The following is a 25,537-nucleotide window of genomic DNA, read 5'->3' as shown; positions in this document are numbered from 1 at the left end:
ATGTTTGGGCTACATAGTGAGCTGCAAGCTAGCCTAAGAAATGTAATTAGACAACATCCAAATAAAAATGTGAAGGGAAAACAGAGATCTGGTAACATGTGGCTTCATGCAGGTGCTTCTCATAGTACTGAAGACTTAAGTTCAGACCTTAGGATCAAAATCAAAACAAACACATAACTAAAAGAATTCACACAAACTATAACTATGGTGTATATTCATTTCACATTGATGTCTAACTACATAAAATCGGGTTAATAAGGCCCTAGAAAAGAAAGCTGATAATTATAGACCAACTTTGTTTTGAGTTATTTCATATAAATTAAATATTGTATATTCTTATTTGATCTATCATAATAATTGAGATATTAAACATATAGAAAGGCAAAACTGTGTCATTGAACCACTGAGTATCTGTAAAATAGCCTAGCAGTCAACATTTAAGACAAATGTGTGATAGTTCTTAAATTCCATAATTATACTGTATTTCTAAGCTAATTTGCATTAACATGCCAAGTAGACTTAATTAAACTATCATATAAAATTCTTGAAAAATAGTATTCCCAAGTATGTCATAAGAAAATTACAGTCATTTACATATTTCAGACTTATATAATAATGAAATTTCTTATGAAATATAATGACAAAAATTGCTAATATGGAAATGATTTTCACTGTTGGTTGACTAGGTATTATACAGAAAAGAATTCATCTCAACAGAAAGAACTTTTAAGTACCATTTCCTTCAAATTGCTGCAATATTTATCATTAAACAAAATTTCCATGGTTCCCTTCAAGAAAAGCATTGCTGAAGAACAATTGGGTTTGAACAACACATGAAAAAGATTTGTAGAGACATCTTTAACACAGCATATAAATGTATATGATTTGTATTACTGCAAACAAAGAAAACTACAACTTCTTATATAAGCACAGTGTGATTCTGTCAAGAGTCTATCTTTAGAGTAGCTGTAATTGTTTCATACTGGCACATTCTAGAGTCTTATTGGATAGCTAGATCTGTTTCATTTCCTGTATATGTGTATGTTCTGTCTAAATCACCAAATGAAAACTACAGCTGGCTTTTTTTTTCTGTGTGATTCCTAAGTTAAATTTATGTCCTTAGCAACTCTGTCATTGTAACTGCAATCCTAAAATCCTGGCGGTACATTTCCTTTTATTTCTCCTGTACAAGATAGCTTCCAGAAAACACCTCCCATAACAATAGTTAGAAAAATTTGCTGTCTTGGTGAAGTAAGGTGTCAGTGGTTGAATAAAATAGAGAAACTCTGATTTTCAGGTTCCTGGAGAATTCTGGGTTTTATGAAGTAATTCTCGAGACCACACTAAACTGTCCATCATAGCTGCAATATGACTGTGCTGACTAAATTTGTTAATATTTTGTATTGTAAATTTTGTAAACATACAGACATAGCAAACATGGATCAGTTTTATATCCTTTTTGCAGCGTAGCAAAAATTTGCATTCCTATATGTTGCTTAGTAAATGTTAGCTCTATAGGCAATTTTAGCAAATATTTCTTACTTTTTGACAGTCAGGAGCAAGTATAAGTAAAGATAAATAAAGACCCCAGAGATTAAGTGCTCATTAAATACTTTGCATTGGCCTCTTTCTTTTTTATTCTTCCGTATTATTAATATGTGTTCTCATCCAAATGCTCAGATTAGACATTTTAAAAATTTCATACTGACAGCTACTACAGCTGAAATATGGTTTACATCTCTCAAAAGAATAGAGAAAAGCCGAACTTGCTAGTTTATTTTGATCACAAGCATCATAAATTATTTTGTTCCCAGTTGATGAAATTGTTATATTTTATTTATAATATCCACCAACATTACTCTCCAAATAAATAACATACTACTTACTGTTTATGGGCTGCCTTTGTTTAAACTAATTGTATGCTTATATATGTTAACATATTTTTAAATTAACTGTGCTAACAATATGTTAATATTTTATTACATTTTATTTATTTTTTATTCTCTGGTGCATTTGCCTGCACATGTAGATGTGGGAGGACATGTTGTGAGTGTTGGTTTCTTCCTTCCACCATGTGACTTGTGAGGATTGAACATTGGCTTTCAGAGTTAGAGCTAGTTGCCTTATACACCAACCAATCTTTCCAGCTCCATGTTTTAAAATATATTCACATTATTCAATTCTGTTGTTGCATATAATCTAATTCAACTAAGATTATCCATTAAATTAAAAAATTGTAAGATTGCTTAAAATTATTCACTAATATCTTTGTGTCTGAAAATTCATATATAAATGTGACTTAATAATTATTCTATATACATCTAGTTAACAACCTTATGAACTGTCTTCGTTGTTCTTATTACACAAATATTTGAGCACCCTCTGATGGAGGGAACTTATTGACTATTGAATATCCCCATTTCAATGGACAGTATTAATCTCACCTGACTTTAGCATTACTTTTCCTGTAGAAGACAATCTATTTTTTACATTTCATATTTCCTTTTTGGATAAAAGTATATTATTGTATAATATTCATGTTTTAATGGAGTGCTGAGTATTGGATAGACATCTGCCCTATAATTTGGTATAGAAACTTCTCATGGTTGTTTCTACAAAGCAAAACTTATGACCACTAAGTCAAATGATGTATATTCCTGGAATTAATGTTCGAATAGTAAACAAGGCTTACATGCACAGATGAAACACTTCTAAGGTAAGTTTTACATTTAACTAATAGGTATGGAAGTAGTCCTTTGGGTATGTATCTATAGCAATGTCTCAAATGGTTATATTGACTTAACTATGTATCCAAGAAAACAGTTGACACATGTGTTAAAGAACTGGAAATTTCTCTACTATATGGCAAAAAATCGGTATTGGCTCTTGAAACATTATATTCTGTCAACATTCATAGAATAAATACATTTTACAAAGTAAAAAAAAACTCAGGTTCTGTTGTGATGGCTTCACAGTTGCCTTTCTATGCATAGATGCAAAACAAGGATTTGAAGAAACTTAAGTGGTTGTTGTATTTTCAGAGAACAGTCAAACTGTTAAGTGTTTCCATATTGTATACAAAAGCTATGTTTAACTTCTTGTTGCTAAAATGAGCATGCACTACTTAGATTGTTTGGGGATTTTAAAACAATATGGGATAAAAATTAAGTCAGTACACATGTTGGCAGAATCATAAACTACTTATTCTTTTAAAAATATTTTAATCAATAACTTTAGAAACACAAAGATGCATTGATAATAAGCTAAGAACTAATATGCTTATAAACATGGCAGACAAATTGTAGCTATTTACTTTAATCTAAAGAGTGGCTTCCCTATGCGTTTTGTGGTTTTTTTTGTTTGTTTGTTTGTTTGTTTTTGGTTTTATGAGACAGGGTTTCTCTGTGTTGTTTTGGAGGCTGTTGGTCCAGCCCGGCCTCGACCTCACAGAGATCCACCTGCCTCTGGCTCCTTAGTGCTGGGTTTAAAGGTGTGCGCCACCACCGCCCAGCTTTCCCTATGTGTTTTAAAGAAACCTTTGATATCAAGACACAAGCTTCATGATATATATGAATATATAAACCAAATGATTATACTGAACTATCCACGTATAACCAGTTTTATTTTGTTTGCTCAAGCTTGTGTTTTGGGAGATGACCCAAATTTACATACAAAATAATACTGTTCAATTTTCATTTTAATAAGTTTTCCACAATATGTTTACTCATTCTGTATTTCATAAAACACTTATTTCTAATATTATCATTACTACAAAAGAACACTATATTTAAAATCTACCATTGCTCATTATCTAGTAATGTATATATTCTATAAAGTATACATACCCAAAATTGGAATTACTTGATTACGATAATATTAAATTTTTCCAAAGTGCTCATTTTCTCTTAAATGCCTAATAGCTATTTTTAGCAGTTTCTCAAGTTCAACCACATTTAGTATTCATTCAGATTTATTTTTTAAGTTATGACTGGCATCCAATTGGCATTAATTGATGCTTATCATGTTTTTACTTGAATATAAAGAATTGATAAATGGAACAATGTGATGTCTTTTGTGAAAAAGTTGTTTTTATATTCTCTGCACTTATGACTGTGTTTATTATGTATGTGGTATACACGCACATATACACTCCCCACACAATTACTGACAAAATACATATTTTTTTTCTTACATGTCAATCCCAGTTCCCTCTCCCTCCCCTCCTCCCGCACCCCCCACCACCCCCCCCAGCCTCCCACCCTATTGCCAATTCCTTCCACATAGGGGATATCTAGAGTCTGTCATTTCACTCAGGGTAGGGTTCAGGCACTCCCCTAAGAGTCCAGGCTGAGAGAGCAACCCTCTTTGTGCTATGGACACACGATGTCTGTTTGTATTCCAGGGACAAACAGTGATCCACTGCTCAGGGCCCCATAGGTTGCCCAGGCCTCCTCACTGACACTCACATTTGGGGAGTCTGGATCAGTCCCATATTTTTGAAGAAGTTGTTTTACCTCAATATGTTTATAATGTTTCCTTGATGCATGAATGATTTTAGATTTATCTTAAAATTTTTAACTTTGCTTTACTTGGATGATTGTGTTTATAGAAACCTGATTCTCACCCAAGCTGATAGATGTATTTTGTTATTCTTTATGCTAAAATACTTTGTTACCTAGACATTAGTTAACATGGAATGCTTCATTCTATTTTTTATTATAATGTAATTGCAACATTTTCCCTTCCCTTTCCTCCCACAAAACCTCTGCTGCTCTCCTTCAAATTCATGGGCTCTTTTTTTCACTAATTGTTATTTTATTCTCATATGCATATATATTCCTAAATATGATATGGAACAATTTGTTTTCATTTCACAACTGAATGGTTATCAACATTGTTTTTGATATAGCCTCTATCATACATATTTCTCCATTCTTGGCTTTAAGTCCATGTCAATGCTCTATTTATCTGTAGCTATTTAATATACTCTTAGGTTAAATACGGTATTTAGTAGAACAACTTTGCTAATGTATTAATTTTGTTCATTTCCATGCTTTCCTAAACTATTACTGTTTAAATTACTTTATCACAAAGATTAGAATTGTGTTTTGAAATTCCAAAAATAAACACTAGCATGTAAGTGACCAATGAGAATTGTATTTTCAAGCATTAAGTATTTCTATTCATAACTGTATTGCATAAATTCCTGTTCTGGGCTTAGAACAATAAGATTTTATTGTCTTTTGTGCACATGCCTGTTTTGACTGCACGTGTACACCACGTGTATGCCCGGTGCCCATGGAGGTCAGAAGAGCTCTGGTTATGCATGGTTGTGAGTCAACATGTCAAGTGCTGGGAAGTGACCCAGGGGCCTCTGCAAGAGTAATAGTTAGTGTTAACTGCTGAGCCACTTCTCCAGACCCTTTTCTGAATTTTGTCTTCCAAAACAGCCTATAAACTCTGATAAATTCTTATACACATTTTAAACCTAATTACTTTCACATTGCTTTTAATTTTTCCTTTGTTTTTTTTTACTTTATTATATATAACTTTTTAATTTTTTGAAATTAAAATATAATTATGTCTTTGCCCTTCCCTTTTCTTCTTCCAACCCTTTCCATGTACACCAACTTGCTCTCTTTCAAATTCATGACTTCTTATTTAACTAATGTTATATCTATTTTTCTGTAAATACACAAATTCAACCACCTCTGTCTGTGTAAGTTTCCTTGTATGTATATGTATGGGATAACCAATTGGGGGCCTCTTGCCTGGGAACTAATCCCTAGTTGCCTCAGTTATTTATCTACCATTGGAGCCTCATCAGATTTATTCTTCCATGTTAGTCTATTGTTGTTATCCTTGTTCAGGTATCATTTAAGCAGTTAGGTTGTTGAGACTTCATGGGTGCAGCTTCTTTGACATTTCTAAAAGATGCAATTTCGGAGGGATTTCCTGTTCCTTGGGTCTTGCATTGTCTTCACCCCCAGTTCATTTTTGAAAACCATATTTTAAAATTGCATTAGTAATCGTTTATTACTAATACATTAGAATGAGCTTTTTAAGCTTAATCTAATGTGTTCTAATTTCAGCAAAAAAAAAAAAAACAGAATTTTTGTAGGACCTGGGCCAAGTGTCAAATAACCTGTGTCCCATTTTATACTAAGAGGTTTGCAATTCTTTCATTCACTATAAATATCTAGGAATGACAGCATGTTAAATTCTTCACTCTCCCTTGGGAGCAGAGTGAAGATTGGGTGGGGGGCTGGGGAGGTTGGTGGAAATCAGGTGGGGAGCTAGGATTGACATGTGAAGCAAGCTTGTTTCTAATTTAAATTTTAAAATTCTACTTTTTGGCACTTCCATAATTTACATATTTTTATCTTGCTAATTCAACTGAAAGAGGGTTAAAACAATATGGTTTCCTGTCTTTTAAAAGACTACATACTTAATATACTTTCTGAATAAAACTGAATGCACTGAACTGAAACAAATAAACAATAGAAATGAATATTTAATCCATGAACACAATGACTCAATTTGTTATTTATAATTTCTCAGTTTCTGTTTTCTTTCAGTTACTCTTAACAGTGTTTTTGAGGTTGTAATATGTGGCAGTTTGAATGTAATTGGCCCCCACAATCTCCTAGATTATGCCACTATATGGAGGTATGGCTTTGTTGGAGTGGGTATAACCTTGTTGAAGGAAGTGTGTCACTGGTGAGCTTTGATGTTTCCTATGCTCGAGATACTGCCCGGTGTCTCCATCAGCTTCCCATTGCTTACAGGATGCATGACTTCCAGCTGCCTCTCCAGTACCAAGTCTGCCCATATGCCACCATGCTCCCACCACGATGATAATGGACGGAACCTGAAACTATAAATGAGCCACTCCAATGAAATGTTTATTTTTTTCATAAGAATTGCTGTGGTCATGATGTCTCTACACAGAAATAAAATCCCTAAAACATCATGTATTTCAAGTTTATTCCTAAATTTTTATATATATTTAATAAGATTAAAATATTTTATGAACCCCTTTTATTTTAGGGTAGTTAATAAACAATGAACATTTATAAAGGTACTCTGTGTTTGTGTGTGTGTGTGTGTGTGTGTGTGTGTGTATTAAAGCTACATTAAGATGTCTGTCTCAAAAAACCAAAAAAAAAAGATGTTATCTCACTCTACGTATTATTAATTAAGAAAATATGAAGCAGAAAATCCTAGCAACGACAGTAAGGGAAATGGGATCTTTTATACATAGCTGTGGGGAATGTAGATTAGTCCAGGCATCAGAGAAGTCAGTAGGTGGTTACACAAAACTAAGATAGGAGTGTTCCTGTGACTGAGCTATAATACTTCTGTGCATTTAATAGGACTCACTCTGGGTCAACATGTCACAGGTGTGTGTATATATCAGTGTTCACTGAAACACTGTGCACATTAACCAGTAGGTGGTTACTCACAAAACTAAGACAAGAACTCCCCTGTGACTGAGCTATACCACTTCTGAGTATTTAACAGACTCTGGGTCAACATGTCACAGGTTTGTGTAAACATCAGTGGTCACTGGAGCACTATACACAAATAACAATTAGGGAATGACCTTAGAAAGCCATCTACAGATATATAGAGGAAACGTGGTATATATCTGTAAGGAGATGAATTCACCTACAAAAAAAAATACGAAATTATGTCCTTTCTTGAAAAATGGACACAAGTTGAGATTATTGTATTAAGTGTAATAAAATATACTCAGAAAGACAAATGTATATTTTCTGTTTTTGATAATTCTTTGTTTTACATAACTATCATATATTCTACATGCATGCCCACACACACATGAGAAATTATCCAAGAGAATTAGATGGACCAACCAAAGGGGGAAGATGGAGAAAATAGGAAGGGATTAATTTGGCTGAAGTGTATAATATTCTTGAATGAAAATGTCTATAAAAACAATGACTATGTAAAGTACATCTGTGAAATTAAATATTGTATAAACATATCTATAACTTCCCTTTAAAAGGCTATCAATTATATCTTTCCTATAAGTGACATATATCAAATTGGGGATTTTTTATTGCTTGTTAAGTTTCCTTTTAAAATTGTATTGTGTGGTGTGTGTGTGTGTGTGTGTAAATACATGCCATGACACTTATGTGGAGGTCAGACAAACATTAACTAGAGCAGGTTCTTTCTTTTCACCCTTTGCAACTGGGGATCAATGTCAGTTTTTCATGTGTGGCAATAAGTATCCTTACCTGCTGAGCCACTTTGTCTTCTGAGATTAATACTGTGTTTTCTCCACTGATAACCCAGGACTGAATAAAATGATTGTATGAATTCTGCTTTATTTTGTTAATATTATGGAATGCATTGGTTGAGTTCCAAATAGCAAGGCATAAGTGATTTCTATGCATAACCCTCACTTTACCATAATTTGCTATATTTTTGTAATTGCTGTATTTAACTTTCCAAAATCAGTTTTAGAATTTGTGTCCAGTTTTAGCTGTGAATTCCAAATAATAATTTTATTATCTCACATACTTAGAAAAAGTTATCTAATGTCAATATGGTACCTATTTCCAAACTAGTTAGACGTGTTTGTTCTTCCTCTGTTGGTTAAGACACTTACTGTAAAGCTTATTTCTCTCATAAGTATTGGTCTGTTCCAGCAGTTTAACCTGTCCAAAGGCATTTAAAATCAAGTTTCATTTCTTGATCCCATGTATGACCACTTAGAACTTCCCTCATATTTTCATTTGTGATCCTAACCTTTACTGCCTGAGCCATCTCTCCAGCACTGTTCAGACTTTTCCACTGCATCTGCCTAGCCATAGCTTTCTCAAGCAATACCTCCATTCCCAGGATTTTGTAATGACTTCTCTATATAGTTCTTTGATGCTTTGGGTCTTCCTCTTAAGTAGTTTAAATAAGAGTATGTTTGTAATTGTTTATACTAGAATTTCTTATTACTGTGTGAACTTATGGTTAATATTTATCATTTCAAAATTGTATGTCTTTGTTTTTATTCCATGGATGTTTTGTCTGCACGTGTGTCTTTTCACCACGTGTGTGCCAGGTCCCTGTGGCATTCAGACTGGGCATCAGATACACTGGACCAGGAGTTATAGATGGCTGTGAGCCACTGTGTTGGTTCACAGAATCAAACCCAGATACTCTGCTAGAGAAGCCTGTGTTCTTAACTGCTGAGTCATTTCTCCAGCCCTCAGTATTTAACTTTGAAGACTAATCATGTTAATCTTTGCGTATCTGTTATTTCAAAGAGTGTACTATGCTGTATTTTCCATACCTGAAATTTTCAATCATTTTTATCTCTTCATATTCTTTTGTTTTCATTCTTTTAATTTCTGCATTGGAGAACTAGCACTGAAAAATACTTCGCTGAAAATTCCTACTTGTTTTATCGAATCTACATTTCCTGTTAAAACATTTTATATTCCTTCCCTGAAATTCATTCAATGACTTTCATTAAGGCTACTAATGAAATCACAGTCATTGAGGACATTTCAGGGGGCTGCTTTATAAGGTCTATTGACCCACATGCTCCTGGTCTGCAGTTATCAAATAAACTTCAATGAAATCATACTGTTGTACTCGATTTAGAATTCACTGTTTTTATTTTTCTTTATATATTTTGTACAAATTTTTACTAACAATTTTGTGACCACAAGATCTCTAAGGCAATGCTTCTCTCTGAGGCATTCTTTGCTATATCATTACAAGCTGATATAATGCTCATTATGGAGTATCTCCTAAATGCAAGCGATTGCATATGGACAGGTAATTTTTGTATTCTGGCTGATAAAACATATTTCCCTCCAAAGATAGTTTCCTAAAATATATTCAACATGGGTGGATAAAATATAATTTTGCTTTTGTCAATTCATGTAGGTCTACAGTCCTGAGTTTCAATCCCAGTATTAAATCAATCCTGTGACTCCTGAAATATGAGTTAAATATTTCATTGCACAGTAAAATGAATGTGGGCTAATAATATCTAAATACACTTGTATTTTCCCATCTGTCTTTCCATATAATTCAATATTTCTTCAAAAAGAATTTGTTTCATGCTATCTTGATGCAAAGATAATTTCTTAATTTTCTATGAAGAAATAAGTATGTTCAGAAATTAGAGACTCTGCAAGGTTTATGGTGATACAAGAATGCTTTTTTTACATCTAAGACATTAAAGAGAAATTACTTAATAAATTCACTGTGACATATTTTTCATGACAATGGTATGGAAACATGTCCAATTTAAAGGAAGTCTTTTTCATTCTTTTGTAACTTTTGCCAGAAATGACTTCTTGGTCCTTCAAATGCATTGCCAATGAGTTAAGTTCTCATAAAGGGATTGCCACTTTTTAGGAGTGTCATTACAATATTCAGAAAGCAATCCTATGTTACATTTACAGATTAAATAACTCATTTCCTTCTGGGAATTGCCTGGAAGCAAATGGATAGCCTTTTAATATTAACATTGAATCTGTTAACATCTCGACCTCACTATATTACTTTTACAGTAGTAAAGCCAACCAAAATGTAGTAATATCTTTGGTCTGGAATACTTTCAATTCCATGCATGAGTAACCAGTGACAGACAGCATGGATGTGCTCTGAACTACCATTTCTAAACATCAAGAAGAAATAGACTCATTTATGGGAGTATTTGCAGTAAATAGGTATATGAGATAGTCGCAAACCTTAGGGACCCCCATCCAGTTTATGAATAAATCTCAGCTTAATATATTCATCCACAAGATTTTCCTTAAACCATATATCTCAAAAAGAGACTCTCTGGAGATTTTTTCTGGTGTTAAATTTCTGGCAAATAATATTGCAAAATCCATAATTATTTATAAATAGTATAGTGTTGTTAAACAAATTGTTTAAAAACATTTTTTTTCTTATAGGAGAAAAAAATGTGCCAAAGACAAAAGATACTGATGACTCAGAGAGATAAAGTATAAAGAAGAGAGCTATTCCAGATCTTTATCTCTGGGAATCTATCTTTTAGACCATTTGTCTTTCTAGAGTTTCTTTATGATATGTAGATTAAAAAGTTAATTACTTCCCCTGTAATCGGATTGATAACCACACTAATTGTCATCATAGGATCTTCACCCCGTAACTGATGGAAGCAAATGCAGGGATCCACAGCCAAGCATCAGGCCAAGCTCCTGGAGTTCAGTAAAGAGAAGGAGGAGGGACTATATGAGCAGGGAGGTGGGTCAAGATCATGAAGGGGAAACCCACAGAGACAGCTGACCCAAACTTGCAGGAGCTCATGGACTCTAGAAGGACAGCTGGGGATCCTGCATGGGACTGAACTAGGCCCTCTGCATATGGATGACAGTTTTCTGGCCTGGTCTGTTTGTGGAACTCCTGGCAGAGGGACCAGGATTTATCCCTAGTGTATGAGCTGGTTTTTTTGAAGCCCATCCCATATGGTGGAATGCCTTGTTCAGCCTTGATGGGGCCGGGGGAGGGTTTGGTTCTGCCTCAAATGAATGTGCCAGGCTTTGTTGATTCCCATGTGAGACGTTACCCTTTCTGAGAAGTGGATGGGAGTGGGTTAAGGGGAGATGAGGTGAGGGGAAACTGTGGTTGGTATGTAAAATGAATAAAAAATATTTATCCCTAGTGTTCAAATGGACTTTGGGAGCCCATTCCCTGTAAAGGGACACTCTCTCAGGACCTAGGCCCTGCCCCAAATGATGTGACAGACTTTGTTGATCCCCATGGAAAGCCTTACCCTCCCCCGGGGAACAAAAGAGGGGATGGGATGGGGGTTAGTGGGAGGCATGGGAGGATGGGAGGAAGAGAGAACTGAGATTGATATGTAAAACAAGATTGTTTCTAACTTAAATAAAAAAATCTAGAAAAAATATTAAAAAGTTAATTATATAGTGTTTATAGAAATGAAGGTTTGTGCTAAATTCTTTAGTGTTAAATGTAAAGGTACAGATACATGTCACCTAATTTAATTCATGTGTCTCTAATCTGAATTTGAAATGAAGGTATTGTTTCCATGTAGATCTCTTTAAAGGTGGGTTTGGCATATAACTATTTGCTACCAGACCATCTAGCACCTTCTGTGGATGACCAAGTCCCACAAAAACAACAGTTCGTGAGATCCTGAGATTATTGGCAGTAGTCAGAATTTGTCACTTTGAGTATCAATTAATGTTAAATATGCACCAATTTCAATTGTTCCTCAGCTGCTAACTGAATCTGGCAGACACAGAAGGTAAAGTTAACACCGAAGTGCTGTTGCACCGGTTGTTACCTGACTCTACCAGTCTATCCACACAGCAAGTTTTGTATCAGAAGGGCTCAAAACATGCCAGGGTGACAAAAACGTGGGTCTACACTGAAGACAGGGTATTAATGAGTTCACTAGAGAGAGAGAGATTACGCCCTTCCCTTCTCCGATTTCCTGTCACATCAGCAACAGAAGCCACGCCCAAAGAGGGCATGGCCATTAACACCAATTCACTGGCAAGGCGAGGTACTACATCACTGTGCCTTGTCAAATATGGCACATAAAGGTTATGAGGTAAATAATACTTGTTACTTAAAACACCAATAGAAAAGGGAGATTCCTACTGGACAAGATCTTTCTCCCTCTCCATCTCTTCGAAAAGGAACTTGGTACATGGAAATTAAGTTTACAAGGAAAGAAAAAATGTTTTGCTTTACAACTCTTCAAGGGGACCTGAAAGTATAAAGAAACCCTTTGCCCTATGGAGAGCATGAAAACAAGACAGGATCAGAAACACAATAGGGCTGTAATAAGGGCAATCCTTTCTACATTATTCTGTAGTTGTTGTGGAACTTTGCCAACACTGTAGAGAGTAGCTAAATTGTAAGACAAATAATCCTGTCACAAAATAATATTAAAGGGCTCAGTCAACAAAAATGAGCTTATTAACATATGTCTATCAATAGTAAATAGATGCATCAAGTACTCACAAATAAATCCCGGGCAACTTTCATTTGTGATCTCATTTATTTTCTCAGTTGAGTTGAATGGAGCCTAAGTTTTATCCCGGAGACAGGAAATACACCTGTAAATTCTCCCCAGACCTTAGAACAATAAAATATTTCAAATATTCTCTCACTCTCTCTCTCTCCTTCCCTCCCTCCCTCCCTTTCTTCTTCTCTTCTTCTCTCACTCCTTTACTCACTTTTGTTCTTCCAAAGCTTTGCGTTTAGACTCTCTACCAGAGCTCTTTGCACAAACTGCCAGACCCTGCCTGAGCCCATAAGATAGACTTAACCCATTTCTCTGGTGGAATTCTTCTTTTTGCCTTGGGTTGTGTTTTCAGTTTTTTCCAATTTGTACAGTTATTCTTTTTTTCCATTTTTAAAATTTTCTTTTTCATTTTGCATTCCAACCAAAATTATCCCTCCTACTCTCCTTCTACTCCTTGGTCTCCTCCCAACTCTCTTCACCTCCCCCCTAGCTCACTCCAAGTTCACTCCTCATGGATATGGGTTCCCATGAGCAGTCAACATAGTCTGTCACAATAGGTTGGGGCAGGGCCAAACCCCTCTACCATGCATCAAAACTGAGTATGTCATCCCACCGTAGGGAATGGGCTAGAACAAGCTAGCTCATGTACCAGGATTACCTCATGGTCCTACTGCCACTGATCATGGCATCTCATCCTAAGGAACTGGCTCCAACAAACAAGTTTGTATCTTTGTCCTACTGACAGGGACCCCTCAGCTAGTCCAAGCTTCACGACTGTCTCCACATATGGAGGGCCTACTTCAGTCCCCTGAAGTCTTCACATTTGTAGGTCTAGAGTTCATGTGTTTCCAGGGGCTTGATTCAGCTGTCTCTGTAGATTTATCCATCATGATCTTGACCTCACTTGTTCATATATTTCCTCCTCCCTGTCTTCTACTGGATTCCCAGAGCTTGGCCTGGTTCTTGGCTGTGGATCTCTGTGTCTGGTTCCATCAATTACTGAACGAGGACTCTATGATGATGGTTGGAGTATTCATCAATCTGATTACAGGGGTAGGTCAGTTCAGGCATCCTCTCTACTATTTCTAGGAGTCGTAGCTGGAATCCTCTTGGGAGTCATCCTAGCACCAGGCCTCTTCTTATGCCCATAGTGGCTCTCTCTATTAAGATATCTCTTTCATTGAGCAATGAAAGACAGCAATGTGCAGTCATTTCTTCTGCGCACCAGCTCCTCTTGTGCTTTTTACTCACTGATTTTTTTAACTGTCATTTGCCAAGTTATAATATATCAAATGATTTCAATAAGCATTTTGAGAAACAGATTCAAGAGGTTAAAAACTCTTATATTTTGCTCTTTATCCCAATGTAGCGAGATATAAAGATAATTACTGCCCTTCATTCAATCGATCATGAGATTAAAATTATTAATCAGTACTTGACAGCAGACATGAAAAAAAAAAATATATATATTTGTGTGTCTGCTTTAGTTTCCCTAAGGTGATGATTCCCAAGCACTGTTTTTCATTATTCCTCCCTACACAGGCCCTTTTCATAACTTTCCCTTTAATTTACTTTCCCATGAAATCTTAACACTTCATTTATAACATGTATTTATCCATCTACTACGAGTTTTTCTTAAGAGGAAGATTTTCTCAACCGCCAAGAATGATACTTGTACTCCCTTGAGAATAACATACTTCTTGAGATTGAATATTCAAAAGCACAGATTTCATAATTGTAGTTATTGTTTTTGTGGTCCTGGCATAAAACTGATGGCCTCACAGATGCTAAGAAAATGTTCTATTATCTAGCTATATCTCCATCACCTAGAATACATATTTGTGTGACATTCATGAGTACAGATTGCACTAACTAATCTATCTGTGTACGGGGGTACATGGGATGAGCAAAGACAGTTAATATTCTGAGAAGGAATTAATATTATCTTCTTTCTCCATATATTTGCAAACATGTAAGCTGAAAGCCAAATTACATTCTCTCTTTTCTTATTATAGTGATAAATCGGTTCCAGATGCTTTTTCCCAACTTTACATGTGCGCATGTGTGCAAATTGACACCTGAATTAATTGTAGATACATTCAAACTACTTTCAGACTTATTCTCATAATGATGCATGAAAAAATTATCTCATTTATAGTCTGTAGCATTTCATCCTTTTATTTCATCTATGTAAGCATTATTAAGTCATATTTTTAAATATTTGGTAAAAATTACTCTCAAAATATTCTCCTGGTAGGTTTGTTCTTTGCTTTTTCCCCACTGGCAAAGGAACATACATGTATATATAATGAAATATAATTGAATCTATTCCTTCTTTCCCTCTCCAACACCCACATCACATCCCCCTCTCAACTTCATGGCCTTTCTTCTTCTCTTTTTAACAACTCACTAAATCTAATTTGTGCTGCCTATATGTGAATTAGCATGGGACCATGTACTAGAGCATGAAAAATCAGCTGCCATATCTTCAGTAAATAATCATTCTCCTATACCCAACAACTACCCATTGCCAATAGTTATTCAAGAAGGGATAGCTCCTGGAGATGGTCTATAGCCAGGATTTTGGCTGTCTTCATCTTATGAAGGTAACCACAGTTATTGTAATCGTCATGACATAGCCAGAAGATAACATTTCACAACTCCCTGCCTCTATGATCCAGCTCTCACATTTTTTCGTCTCCTCTTCTGGGGTATTCTCTGAGCCTTGGTTTTGGTGGTGACCGTGTGTGGTATTAATAAAGATGTTGTGTTCATGGCTGAGGGTGTAGGCTCATAGTCACTGCACTTTAATCAATTACACATCTCTCCACTGTCTGCTGTCCACGGTGTAAGACAATGAGAAGACATGGAATAGCAAAAGATAGATTGCAATCTAGAGTGATGAAAAAGTAAATGCATGGAGTCATAAAAAAGGCAACAAGACAGCAGCTCCTACCCTTGCCCCCTGTAGGCAGGAGAAGCTGAAGCTACAGATGCAAGGACATCTAGGTGGTCCTGGTGACATCTGTCTAGCAGCCCCAGCTACAAAATGACGATCCAGTTCTCATAAGCCTGGGTGCAGTAGAGGGTCTGATGGAGTGGTGACTTCCCTTACTTATGAGAAGTGGAAAAATGGAGAAAAAAATGTTCTCTGTTGCTCTCTGTCTGCCAGAGAACTATAACCCAGTGCTGTCTTCAGACAGGCGCCTATTGCTTGAGACTGAGTTGCTCTGAAAAGCTGTGAACAAGCCACAGCATAGAGACATGAAGATACTCTCCATATTTACTGATTGAAAAACCAGAAAAGACAGGAGTGGAGATAAAGAAGTTTTGGTGCATGCCCACTGGTGAATTTAGACAGCAGGAAGCTGATGAACAAAAGGCATTGGGTTAGTGGCTCGATATGATTTGATAAGGACTGAAACCAAAAATTTAGTCACTGCACATACGGAACTCCCTAAGCTCCTATATGACCAGCGGGTCACTTGGCTTCTGTGGCTGCCTCATTATCATGGGCAATTCGCTTCAGGTGGGACTTACAGTCTTGAGACCACTATAACATTTTATTTATCACTTTCCACCTTTTCGTGGTGTTGTTTGTTCTAAGAACACTAACTTATTTTTCAATTGTCAGTTTCACTAACGAAGTATCATAGATGGATCTGGAATATGCATGTTTTACCTGGGATATAGTTTTACTTAGAAGCTTTTTTGAATAGTTAAAAGATAAACTCACCTCTCAGTAAAATGTCTAACTTAACAATGACCTGGATCTACTGCGTATAGACCCTCATATTAATTCAATTATTCAGAACAAGTAGAATTTTTTTCTAATGAGCTACTCACAAATTTCAATCCACTGGCCCTATTGTGTTTATATGTTATGAAAACCTTTCTGAGGGAGTTCCCCTATGGTAATCGTGTTTATTTGACCTGGTATTATGCATGACAGAATGTTATCTATGGCACTAGCAAGTACAACCATCATTAGTTGGTTAATGAATTGTTGTCTTTGTGATAGCTGGGACTGAAGTGAGGTCATTGGGCAAGCTCGAAAACTGCACTAGCTCTGATTGTGCTACCATCTTTAATATTTGGGAGGTCATTTTGATGGCATCACATACCAGAAGCATTGAATTCTGTCTTTTTGAGAAAGGTGATGAAATGTTGTAAGACAGGCTTTACAAGGCATGTCTTTAGGCTATAAAAATGAAATGTCACAACAAACCAATGGGAAGATAACAATATTTGTTGTTAGGAAGCTGATAAGCTGCAGTTGAATTAGTGGGCTCAGTGTTTACGTGCATATTGACAAGGGGCTCCATCGAATCACTTGGTGTTAGAAGAATGTATTGTTTGGTGCTTTAATAAGCTATTTTGAGAAATAATTATTTAATTCATATTAAAAGTTTGAATTTCTGCCTACCTTCCTTTCATCTCAAAACAAGGAAGCAAAAGAAAACATTTGAAACAAAAGAGACAGTTTTTCCTCTTAAATTCTGCCCTGGGTTTAGAAATACTATCCCCTGCAAAAGCTGAGTAACTATTTGATTCTGGATGCAGACAATCTACTTTTTCAATCTTCTTTCTTTATGGGCCTTCTCTTTCTCATTACTTATGAGGGCTAGATTATTTGCCCTTGACAATTTTTAGTGCCTTGCTTGTGGAGGAATATGTTCTAAAACTTAATTCATTCTGAAGAATTCAGCCCTTGGAGGTAGTTTTATTGCCTTTAGTCTTCAAATCTTATTTCTCAAAATAGCTTATTAAGGCAAAGAACAATGCATTCTTCTACCACCAAATGAATTAAGTGAGGGACCACTTGTTAATATGCACATAAATATTGAACCCACAGATTCAATTGTAGCTTATCAGCTCCCTAACAAATAATATCGCTATCTTCCCATTTCTGCATTTAAATAAAAAGGCAAGGCATTTTGTATTTTGTCACACTTGGATTTTTGCCATTGCTTCGTTATTAGTTTCTAAATCACTGCTTCCATAAAGAATGCTAAAGACTGTATACATATTACCAATCTTCCTGCGTATCTAGGGAAAATAAATGCTTTCATTGAAAGCCAAAAAAATCTTGAGGTAGGAGATTGCTTAATGTAGTTTAAAATCAGTTCTTAGAAGTTGCAAAAAGAAATCTGGAAAGAGATATCATCCTAGACTCCTCAGCAAAGAGTGCTGGAACGCTTTGTCATCACCAGCAAAGAAAAATTTCTCAGCAGAATATTGATTCCAAGTGAGAAAAAAAATCCTCTGTAGGAGACAAAAACATGCTGCAGGGCCTTTCCCACATGATGTCATTAAAGGTCACACAGTGTTATCCTGTCAGGGGGATGGACACAGTACCTGACAGGAAATAACCTGTTTCCACACAGAACACCTTGCTTTGGAGACCTCATTGCTTGCAAAAGGCAGTACAGTGTGTAGCATGCTGAGTTAGTCATTAGCCTGGAGGGAAATGACAGTCTCTCAGGGTCCCTGCTTGCCTATCATGTGGCATTAGTAAAGCAACTTAATGGTCTCAATCTGTGGGAATTTGATCAGTTAGAACAACTTACCTCTTATGAAAGTAGTCAAGTACAAACACCAACTTAATTTTAGAGAAAAAAATTTATATAACTGTGAATTTGTAAATAGGTCAGGACAAAACCATGCTATGGGAATGCAATAATGGTACGTACATGTTTCTCAAAGTTTTAGCATCAGTATCATGCTAAACCCATTTTACGATTGACATCCAATTATAGTAACATTTTCACATTATATTCCACTAAAAGATAGCACAGATTACCAGATACAAGTATGAAAAATGAAACCATACTACAGTTTGGCAATATATTTTACCTTACATTCAACTGATACCTTACATTCAACTCTAAAATATGCTCTGTGTGTGTGTGTGTGTGTGTGTGTGTGTGTGTGTGTGTGAAAATATTCATGAATTTAAGAGTTAGCAATGTTGGGTACATGGGAGGAGATTGATGAAGGATTGGAAAAGGGAAATATGGGAAATATGGTAATATTTGAAATTTAAAAATTATAAAAAATGTCTACATGTTCTCAAAGGACATATAGAACTATTCATGCTAATGGTTTTCTCTAGCCAGTAAAAATAATATAGAATTATTCATTACATTTCTCTTTTAGTTCTGAATTTTTGTAGATTGTTTATATACTGCTTAGGCAACAGTAAATTGTAAAAAAAATTAAACATTCACTTCATTTGACTCAGAAGCAGCAAGTATTTTATCTGTTATTCTCAAGGACTATGTAAGTAAGGCTGCAGTATTCAATAATAGTTTCTAAAAAGAAGTGAATTCTGAGGCATCTGTAGGGTACAGTGAGCAGACTCCACTCAACTTCTTGGCCAACGTCCAAATCAATAAACAGCTTCTAAAGAATTATCTGAATTTCTCAGAAGAAAACAAATGCAAAACAACTTAATTTGTCCTGAACATGTTTAACTCTCTAAAACTTTTGCAAAATGGAACATTTGTTTATGAATCTTCAGCTCAGAATTGAGCATAGTAAATGGTATATCCCAAATAAGCTCTCACTAATTACAGAATTCCCCTGGACAAAAAAATGACTTAAAATTCTGAAATGTAAACAATGATTTATATTTTAAATGAGGAAGTCTTAGAGTTCAAAACTATTTGAAAATATTCAAAATAATCATTAGAATATTTTATTTATGTGTCCAAAATTTTATTTATACCAAAAATTATTTGCCAATAACATCTATTCCTTTGTTCTTGTTTACTAAACTGTGTTTTTCCCAAACACAACGCAGTTGTCTTAAGAGAATATTGAAGTTGTGAAGGAAATTGTAGATAGTATACCAAAATAATAGATTACACTTTGAAAATATGAGCATATACCAAAATATAGATACTGTGCGTGTGTGTGTGTGTGTATGTGTGTCTGTGTCTGTGTGTCTGTGTGTCTGTGTACATGCATGTATGAAGCCAGAGATTAATTGCTCAGGTGCTGCCTATGTTGATTTTGGATTCCTAATGAACCTGCTGAGTGGAGTAGTCTGGCTGACCAGTGAACACCAGTGATCTGCCTGTCTCCCCTGTGAGCACTGGAACTACAAGTATGTGACACCAAGTTGCCTTGAATAAAATGCAGGTTTGGGGGAGATAACTCAGGTTCTCATGCTTGTACCTACAAGTGCTTTGGTCTAGCTACCTAAACCCAGATAAATACCTTCAAAGTAGAATATTTTAAGTAAATAAGCTTGGTTTGTATAATTATGTTTTCCATTTTTTATTATACACAGATTCAAAATAAATCTTCCTTGGTTAGTTACTGGTGAAATGTTAGTCTCAAAATACACATTCTATTAATTAAGCCTAATTGCTTTAAATGAAAAGTGACACTGTGACTGTTACACTTTGCCACCATCAAATATGTTGATGATACAAGACAGATAGAGCTTGTAGTTGCTTACATGTTTAAATAGAATCTCAAACCTTCTATGCAAAATTATGTTATGAAGCAGGTAGATTCGTGTTTGAAATAATTGAATTTCATCAGTTAACAATACTGTTTTCATCTTTTATGATGATTGTGGTTTATGATGCAATGTATACAAATCTATGTACATATATACATACTTATACATGTTTGTGGACTTGTGATGGCATGTCACATATATATACATATATATATATGCATATCTTTGGAAAGTATGTCAACTTCAGGTAGAATTTTCCCAATAAGATACTTCAGTTTTTAATAAATTAAGCATGATCTCTATATTCTTAAATACACTTTACAGATCCTGTAAACATTATACTAAGTGAAAGAACATAGGCACTAAGGGTCACAGATTGTATCACACCCACCGATGAACTGAAGTGCCCAGTGCTACTGAGTCTATAGAGGTGGACAGCAGATCCCTGGTTATCAGTGGTTGGTTGGATGCAGAGATAAGAGACTGCACAGTGGGTACTGATTTTCCTTCTGAGGTGACAAAAATAATATGGAACTAAACAGTTATTATGGCTACACAATATTATTAAGGTATGAAATGCCATTAATGGCTAATCCTATGTGCATCCAAGAATACATTTGAACACTTATTGTACATATCTCAGTTTACAAAAGATATTCCAGAAAACTCACTGGCTGGAAGGTCTTCAAAATGATGTTCAACGATGATTTTATCTATCTTTAAAGTACCAAGTGCCTTTGGCCTCTTCAGAAAGTTTCTTTCTATGAGTTGGAAGGAATTTTCAGGCTTCTTAGAATGGTGAAGGACATTTTTGGTGCTGATAAAAAGCAAGATGTGCTCTGAAAACTTCATTGTCTAATGACTTTTACGATTTGAGTTATATGTTCTGGTAAGGAAAGATAATTGCTTGACAGAAGCCAAAAAAGGACAAGCGGATCATGCTCACATAATGTAAAATATGTATTGTAAATTAATATCATGCATGGATGGTTGCATTCATTGTAACATGTATTTGTGATTCCCGTCAAGCAACAATACAGTTAAGTAAAATAACTTGTTCTCAGTTGGAGTGAGTACGATTCCAGATGCAGATCTGGGGTTTTGAAGGAAAGTCATAGTAGCAGCAGGATTTTCATGTCTGCATTGCCTAAACCAGGAGGACTCCTGCTTTGTTTTCCTGTTTGGTGTATCATAAAATTAAGTGGTAGATAGAAACATAGTGTGGGAAGTTGAATGGATTTTAATTCTACTCACCAGTCTGTCGGTACAACTCTCTGTGAGAACGTCGTCTGCCTGTTTATCTAAGCCAACATAGAGAAGGAAAGTGCAAATAAAAGGAATGAATGAGAGTGTGAGCAGGCATGTGTGGTAGAAGCAAATAGCAAAAGTAGTGGGGACGTGTGGATTGCTGCTATGAACACATGAAGAGAGTGCCTTTCAACCCCAAACCTAAGAGCAACAATGATTATTAGTTTCCACTGCTATCCAACAGCTACTAAAAATACTGGCTGTGTGCCAGTGTTTCCCTACAAAACTAAGACTGCCCAAATTAAATGAACTTATTTATTGAAATAAACACCCAGATTTTGAAAGAATGTTTACAAAAACATGGTTGCCTTTTCAGCAATTCTGACCCCACAGTGTAAGGATTGAGACATGTTCTTAGTGTATGGCTTACAATATTGAATACAGAAAGAGGTTTCTGCCAGTTTAGCACATTTTATGTTCTAACCAATATTTCTTTTCTTTTGCTTTCAAACTTGGTACAAAATTATATGGCTTTATAGGTTTTGGTAATTTAAAAACTATTCTGACCTTTTCAAAGAGAATAAACATATGGAGTATGAAGAGGAACTCAGGAGGAGTTTTGAAATAACCTTTCAAAGACTCCAAATATTTTGTATAAAATGGCTTTCTTCCCTATCGGCTGAGTAACTGAGGAATAAAGCAGGCTTTTCCATTAAGCCATTATTTCAGAATCAGTGGTCCCAGACGACCACCCTCCCTGTGGATGCTCCTTGAGCAGATGGTACAGACAACATGGGGGATATTAAGGAGACAGTGCAAGAAGCAATTACATCACCATTGAGTATTAGTGCTCAGTGATTCTGTACAGTGCTTCAGAATTGGAGAAGTCTAGAAAACAAAAGTAACTGAGTATTTGGAGGACTTATATTTATTCTTATTTTTTTACAAATTAATTTTCTGGTCAGTTTTTAACTTGGCAGCTTTGGATAGGATACCTTAAAACAGGAAAAGCTCAGGATTATTTCTCAATTGGTCTATGAATTTCTAATTGTTATTCAAATCACATATCCTTTCTAATTAAAAGGAGAAATTTATTGATAGTAATATCAGAAATATCTTGAAAATAATATATATATACATATGCATATTAAAAATTACCTTGTCACTGTGCAAAAAAAATCTGTGTAATCCCAGGGGAGACCATGGAAAAGAACTATGAACACAAAATCCCATCCCAAGCTGAGCAGCTAACTATTGGGAATCCATAGCTACTGGGAGAGGGGGGTTTCTTTCCTTTCTTTCTTTCTTTCTTCCTTTCTTTCTTCCTTTCTTTCTTCCTTTCTTTTTTAGTTTTTTTGTGATTCTTTCACTTAAATTAAAAACAGTCTTATTTTACATACCAATCCGTTTCCTCTCCCTCCAGCCCTCCCACTCCCCTCACCATTTTGCATCCCAGCCACCATCCATTCCTCAGAGAGGGTGAGATCTCCCTTGGGGGATCATCAAAGTCTGTCACATCATTTGGGGCAGGACTGAGGCCCTCCGCATTGCATCTAGACTGAGAAAGGATCACAGCATGGGAATGGGCTCCAAAAAGCCAGGTCATGCACTAGGATAAATATTGGTTCCACTGCCAGCAGCCCCATAGACTGCCCATGCTCCCAACTGAAAGTCACATTCAGGGGGCCTGGTTCGATCCTATGCAGCTTCCCCAGCTGTCAGACTGGGGTATGTGAGTTTCCACCTGCTCAGGTCAGCTGCTTCTGTGGAGATTTCCCGAGTGCCAGATTTCTCCTTAAGCCCATAATGACTCCCTCTACTAAGGTATCTTTTTCCTTGCTGTGCTGGTCTGTTCATCCCCCAACTTGACCTTCCTGATCCCTCATGTTCTCCTCCCCACAAAGTTTGATGTTCAGGGAGGGAGGATAACTCTGGGGAGTTGGAAAAGGGGGTTAATATATTCAAAAGAAATTTCATAAAATTTTCTTAGAATTTATATATTCCTATTGCTAAATGCCAAACATTTACTGGTGCTTATATCTTTTCTGAAATACCAAGTACAGCCACAAGAAGAGACAAAAGATGATTCATGGAACATCTAGCAGGCAGAGGGGGGAAAGTCTGGTATGTAAGCTTAGTTGCAGTTGGAGGGAAGTACCACTGGTGTGCAAGTACTGATCAGATTGTGTTTTCAATATTCAGGGCAAAACATGAATTTTACTTGCGTAAATAACAAAGTGTAAGATTTCAGAAGCCCCTTTATGTCTTGCTTACTATATTTGATATTAAATAAATAAGAAAATGGTTGGGTTTTTAGTTTGTCTGTATAGCTCCAGTATATTTCAGATAGCCTAAGCTTTCTTCAAGCATATGCATAAACCATATTAAATAAAGTCCATAGGTTTACTCACTTTAAAAATGTAAGGAGAAAACTAATAATAAAACTCCCTGTTGTGTAGTGTGGTCAGGTACACCTGTAGTTTTTTCACATGAAAGGTGGAGGCAGAAGGGTTAGGAAGATCAGAATAATCCTTGGTTACATAGTGAGAGGGAGGCTATCCTGCGACTCTGGCTCAAAAAGCTGAAACTATGTGTGCAAAAACCACACACACACACACACACACACACTCTCTCTCTCTCTCTCTCTCTCTCTCTCTCTCTCTCTCTCTCTCTCTCTCTCTCTCTCATACACCATGCTAAACTTTGGTTAAAAACATTCACTCTTCTTTTACAATAATCTTTAAAATATATAGTTGGAAGATGTCAGTATAAATATCAATTTAAAATATTTCTGGGATTAACCATCATTATTATTTTTAGTATTTGTGAGTCATCTTTTATTTTCAGAAATTATTTATTTTATACAACTTGTCATATTAAACAAATTTTGATATTAAACAAAATTCAATAGTAAACAAGTGTTTCATGTCAGGTGTAGAGGTACACACATTCAATCCTAGCACTCAGGACACAGAGTCAGACAAATCTCTAGGAGTTCTGGGCCAGCCTGATCTACATGGTAAGTTCCAATTCTATCTACAAAGGCTGCATAGTGAGATCTTGCCTCAAAAAATATAAATAAAATTTTATGACTCTAAAAGTATACATTGTTATTTTTGCAGAACAGAAATCTTTCAGAATAAATATAACTGAATTTTATTAGATATGTAGAAGAAATGTTTCTTAAAGTATAATGGAGAAAATACTTGGCTTCAAATGTCTAACCACTATCTAATATTTTAATATGGCAAATCAGAAAAGTAAAATTTGAAGGAAAAAAAAGCAAAAAAGTGTGATGAACTGTTATCCTCCGTGGTCTTTTATTAGAAAACTCGAGGGTCACCGGTTAAAACAGTATTATATCGCTGCCGTTTCACAGCTTTCTCCATCGTATACATATTCCAGATTTCCGTATTGCAATTGGTGAAGCTACAGTGACATACATTAGTACACTACACTTCTTAAAGCCTTTCTCTATTTTTCTTCTGTTCTCCCCCCTCTTCAGGATTACAGAGTAAATATTTTCCTTCGTCAGAAATGGAATGATCCCCGTCTTGCCTACAGTGAATATCCCGACGATTCGTTAGACCTTGACCCGTCCATGTTGGACTCCATTTGGAAACCAGACTTGTTCTTTGCTAATGAGAAGGGGGCTAACTTCCACGAAGTCACCACAGATAACAAGCTGTTGAGAATTTTCAAAAATGGAAATGTCCTGTACTCAATAAGGTAAGCACAGACAGACTTAAATATCCAGTTTTAGTAAAACTGGGTTTGGTTTTTGCTTGTTTTGTTTATGCCTGTTGGCA

General features: G+C 35.7%; 1 protein-coding gene across 3 annotated transcripts in view; it reads left to right on the top strand.

The window, feature by feature from the left end:
- Positions 1–25,537, top strand: part of Glra3 (glycine receptor alpha 3) — a 146,072-nt gene that overhangs the window by 58,123 nt on the left and 62,412 nt on the right. For all 3 annotated transcript variants that reach the window (XM_005075143.3, XM_040742269.1, XM_040742270.1), the window contains exon 4: positions 25,234–25,457. In XM_005075143.3, coding sequence (XP_005075200.1) covers positions 25,234–25,457 — 224 coding nt within the window. The remainder of the gene's footprint in view (positions 1–25,233; positions 25,458–25,537) is intronic.

This window comes from Mesocricetus auratus, unplaced genomic scaffold, assembly GCF_017639785.1.
Source record: "Mesocricetus auratus isolate SY011 unplaced genomic scaffold, BCM_Maur_2.0 Super-Scaffold_6731, whole genome shotgun sequence".
In the NCBI taxonomy this organism is placed as follows: domain Eukaryota; kingdom Metazoa; phylum Chordata; class Mammalia; order Rodentia; family Cricetidae; genus Mesocricetus; species Mesocricetus auratus.
Note: the sequence above shows the minus strand (reverse complement) of the source record. Positions and strands in the feature narration are given on the sequence as shown.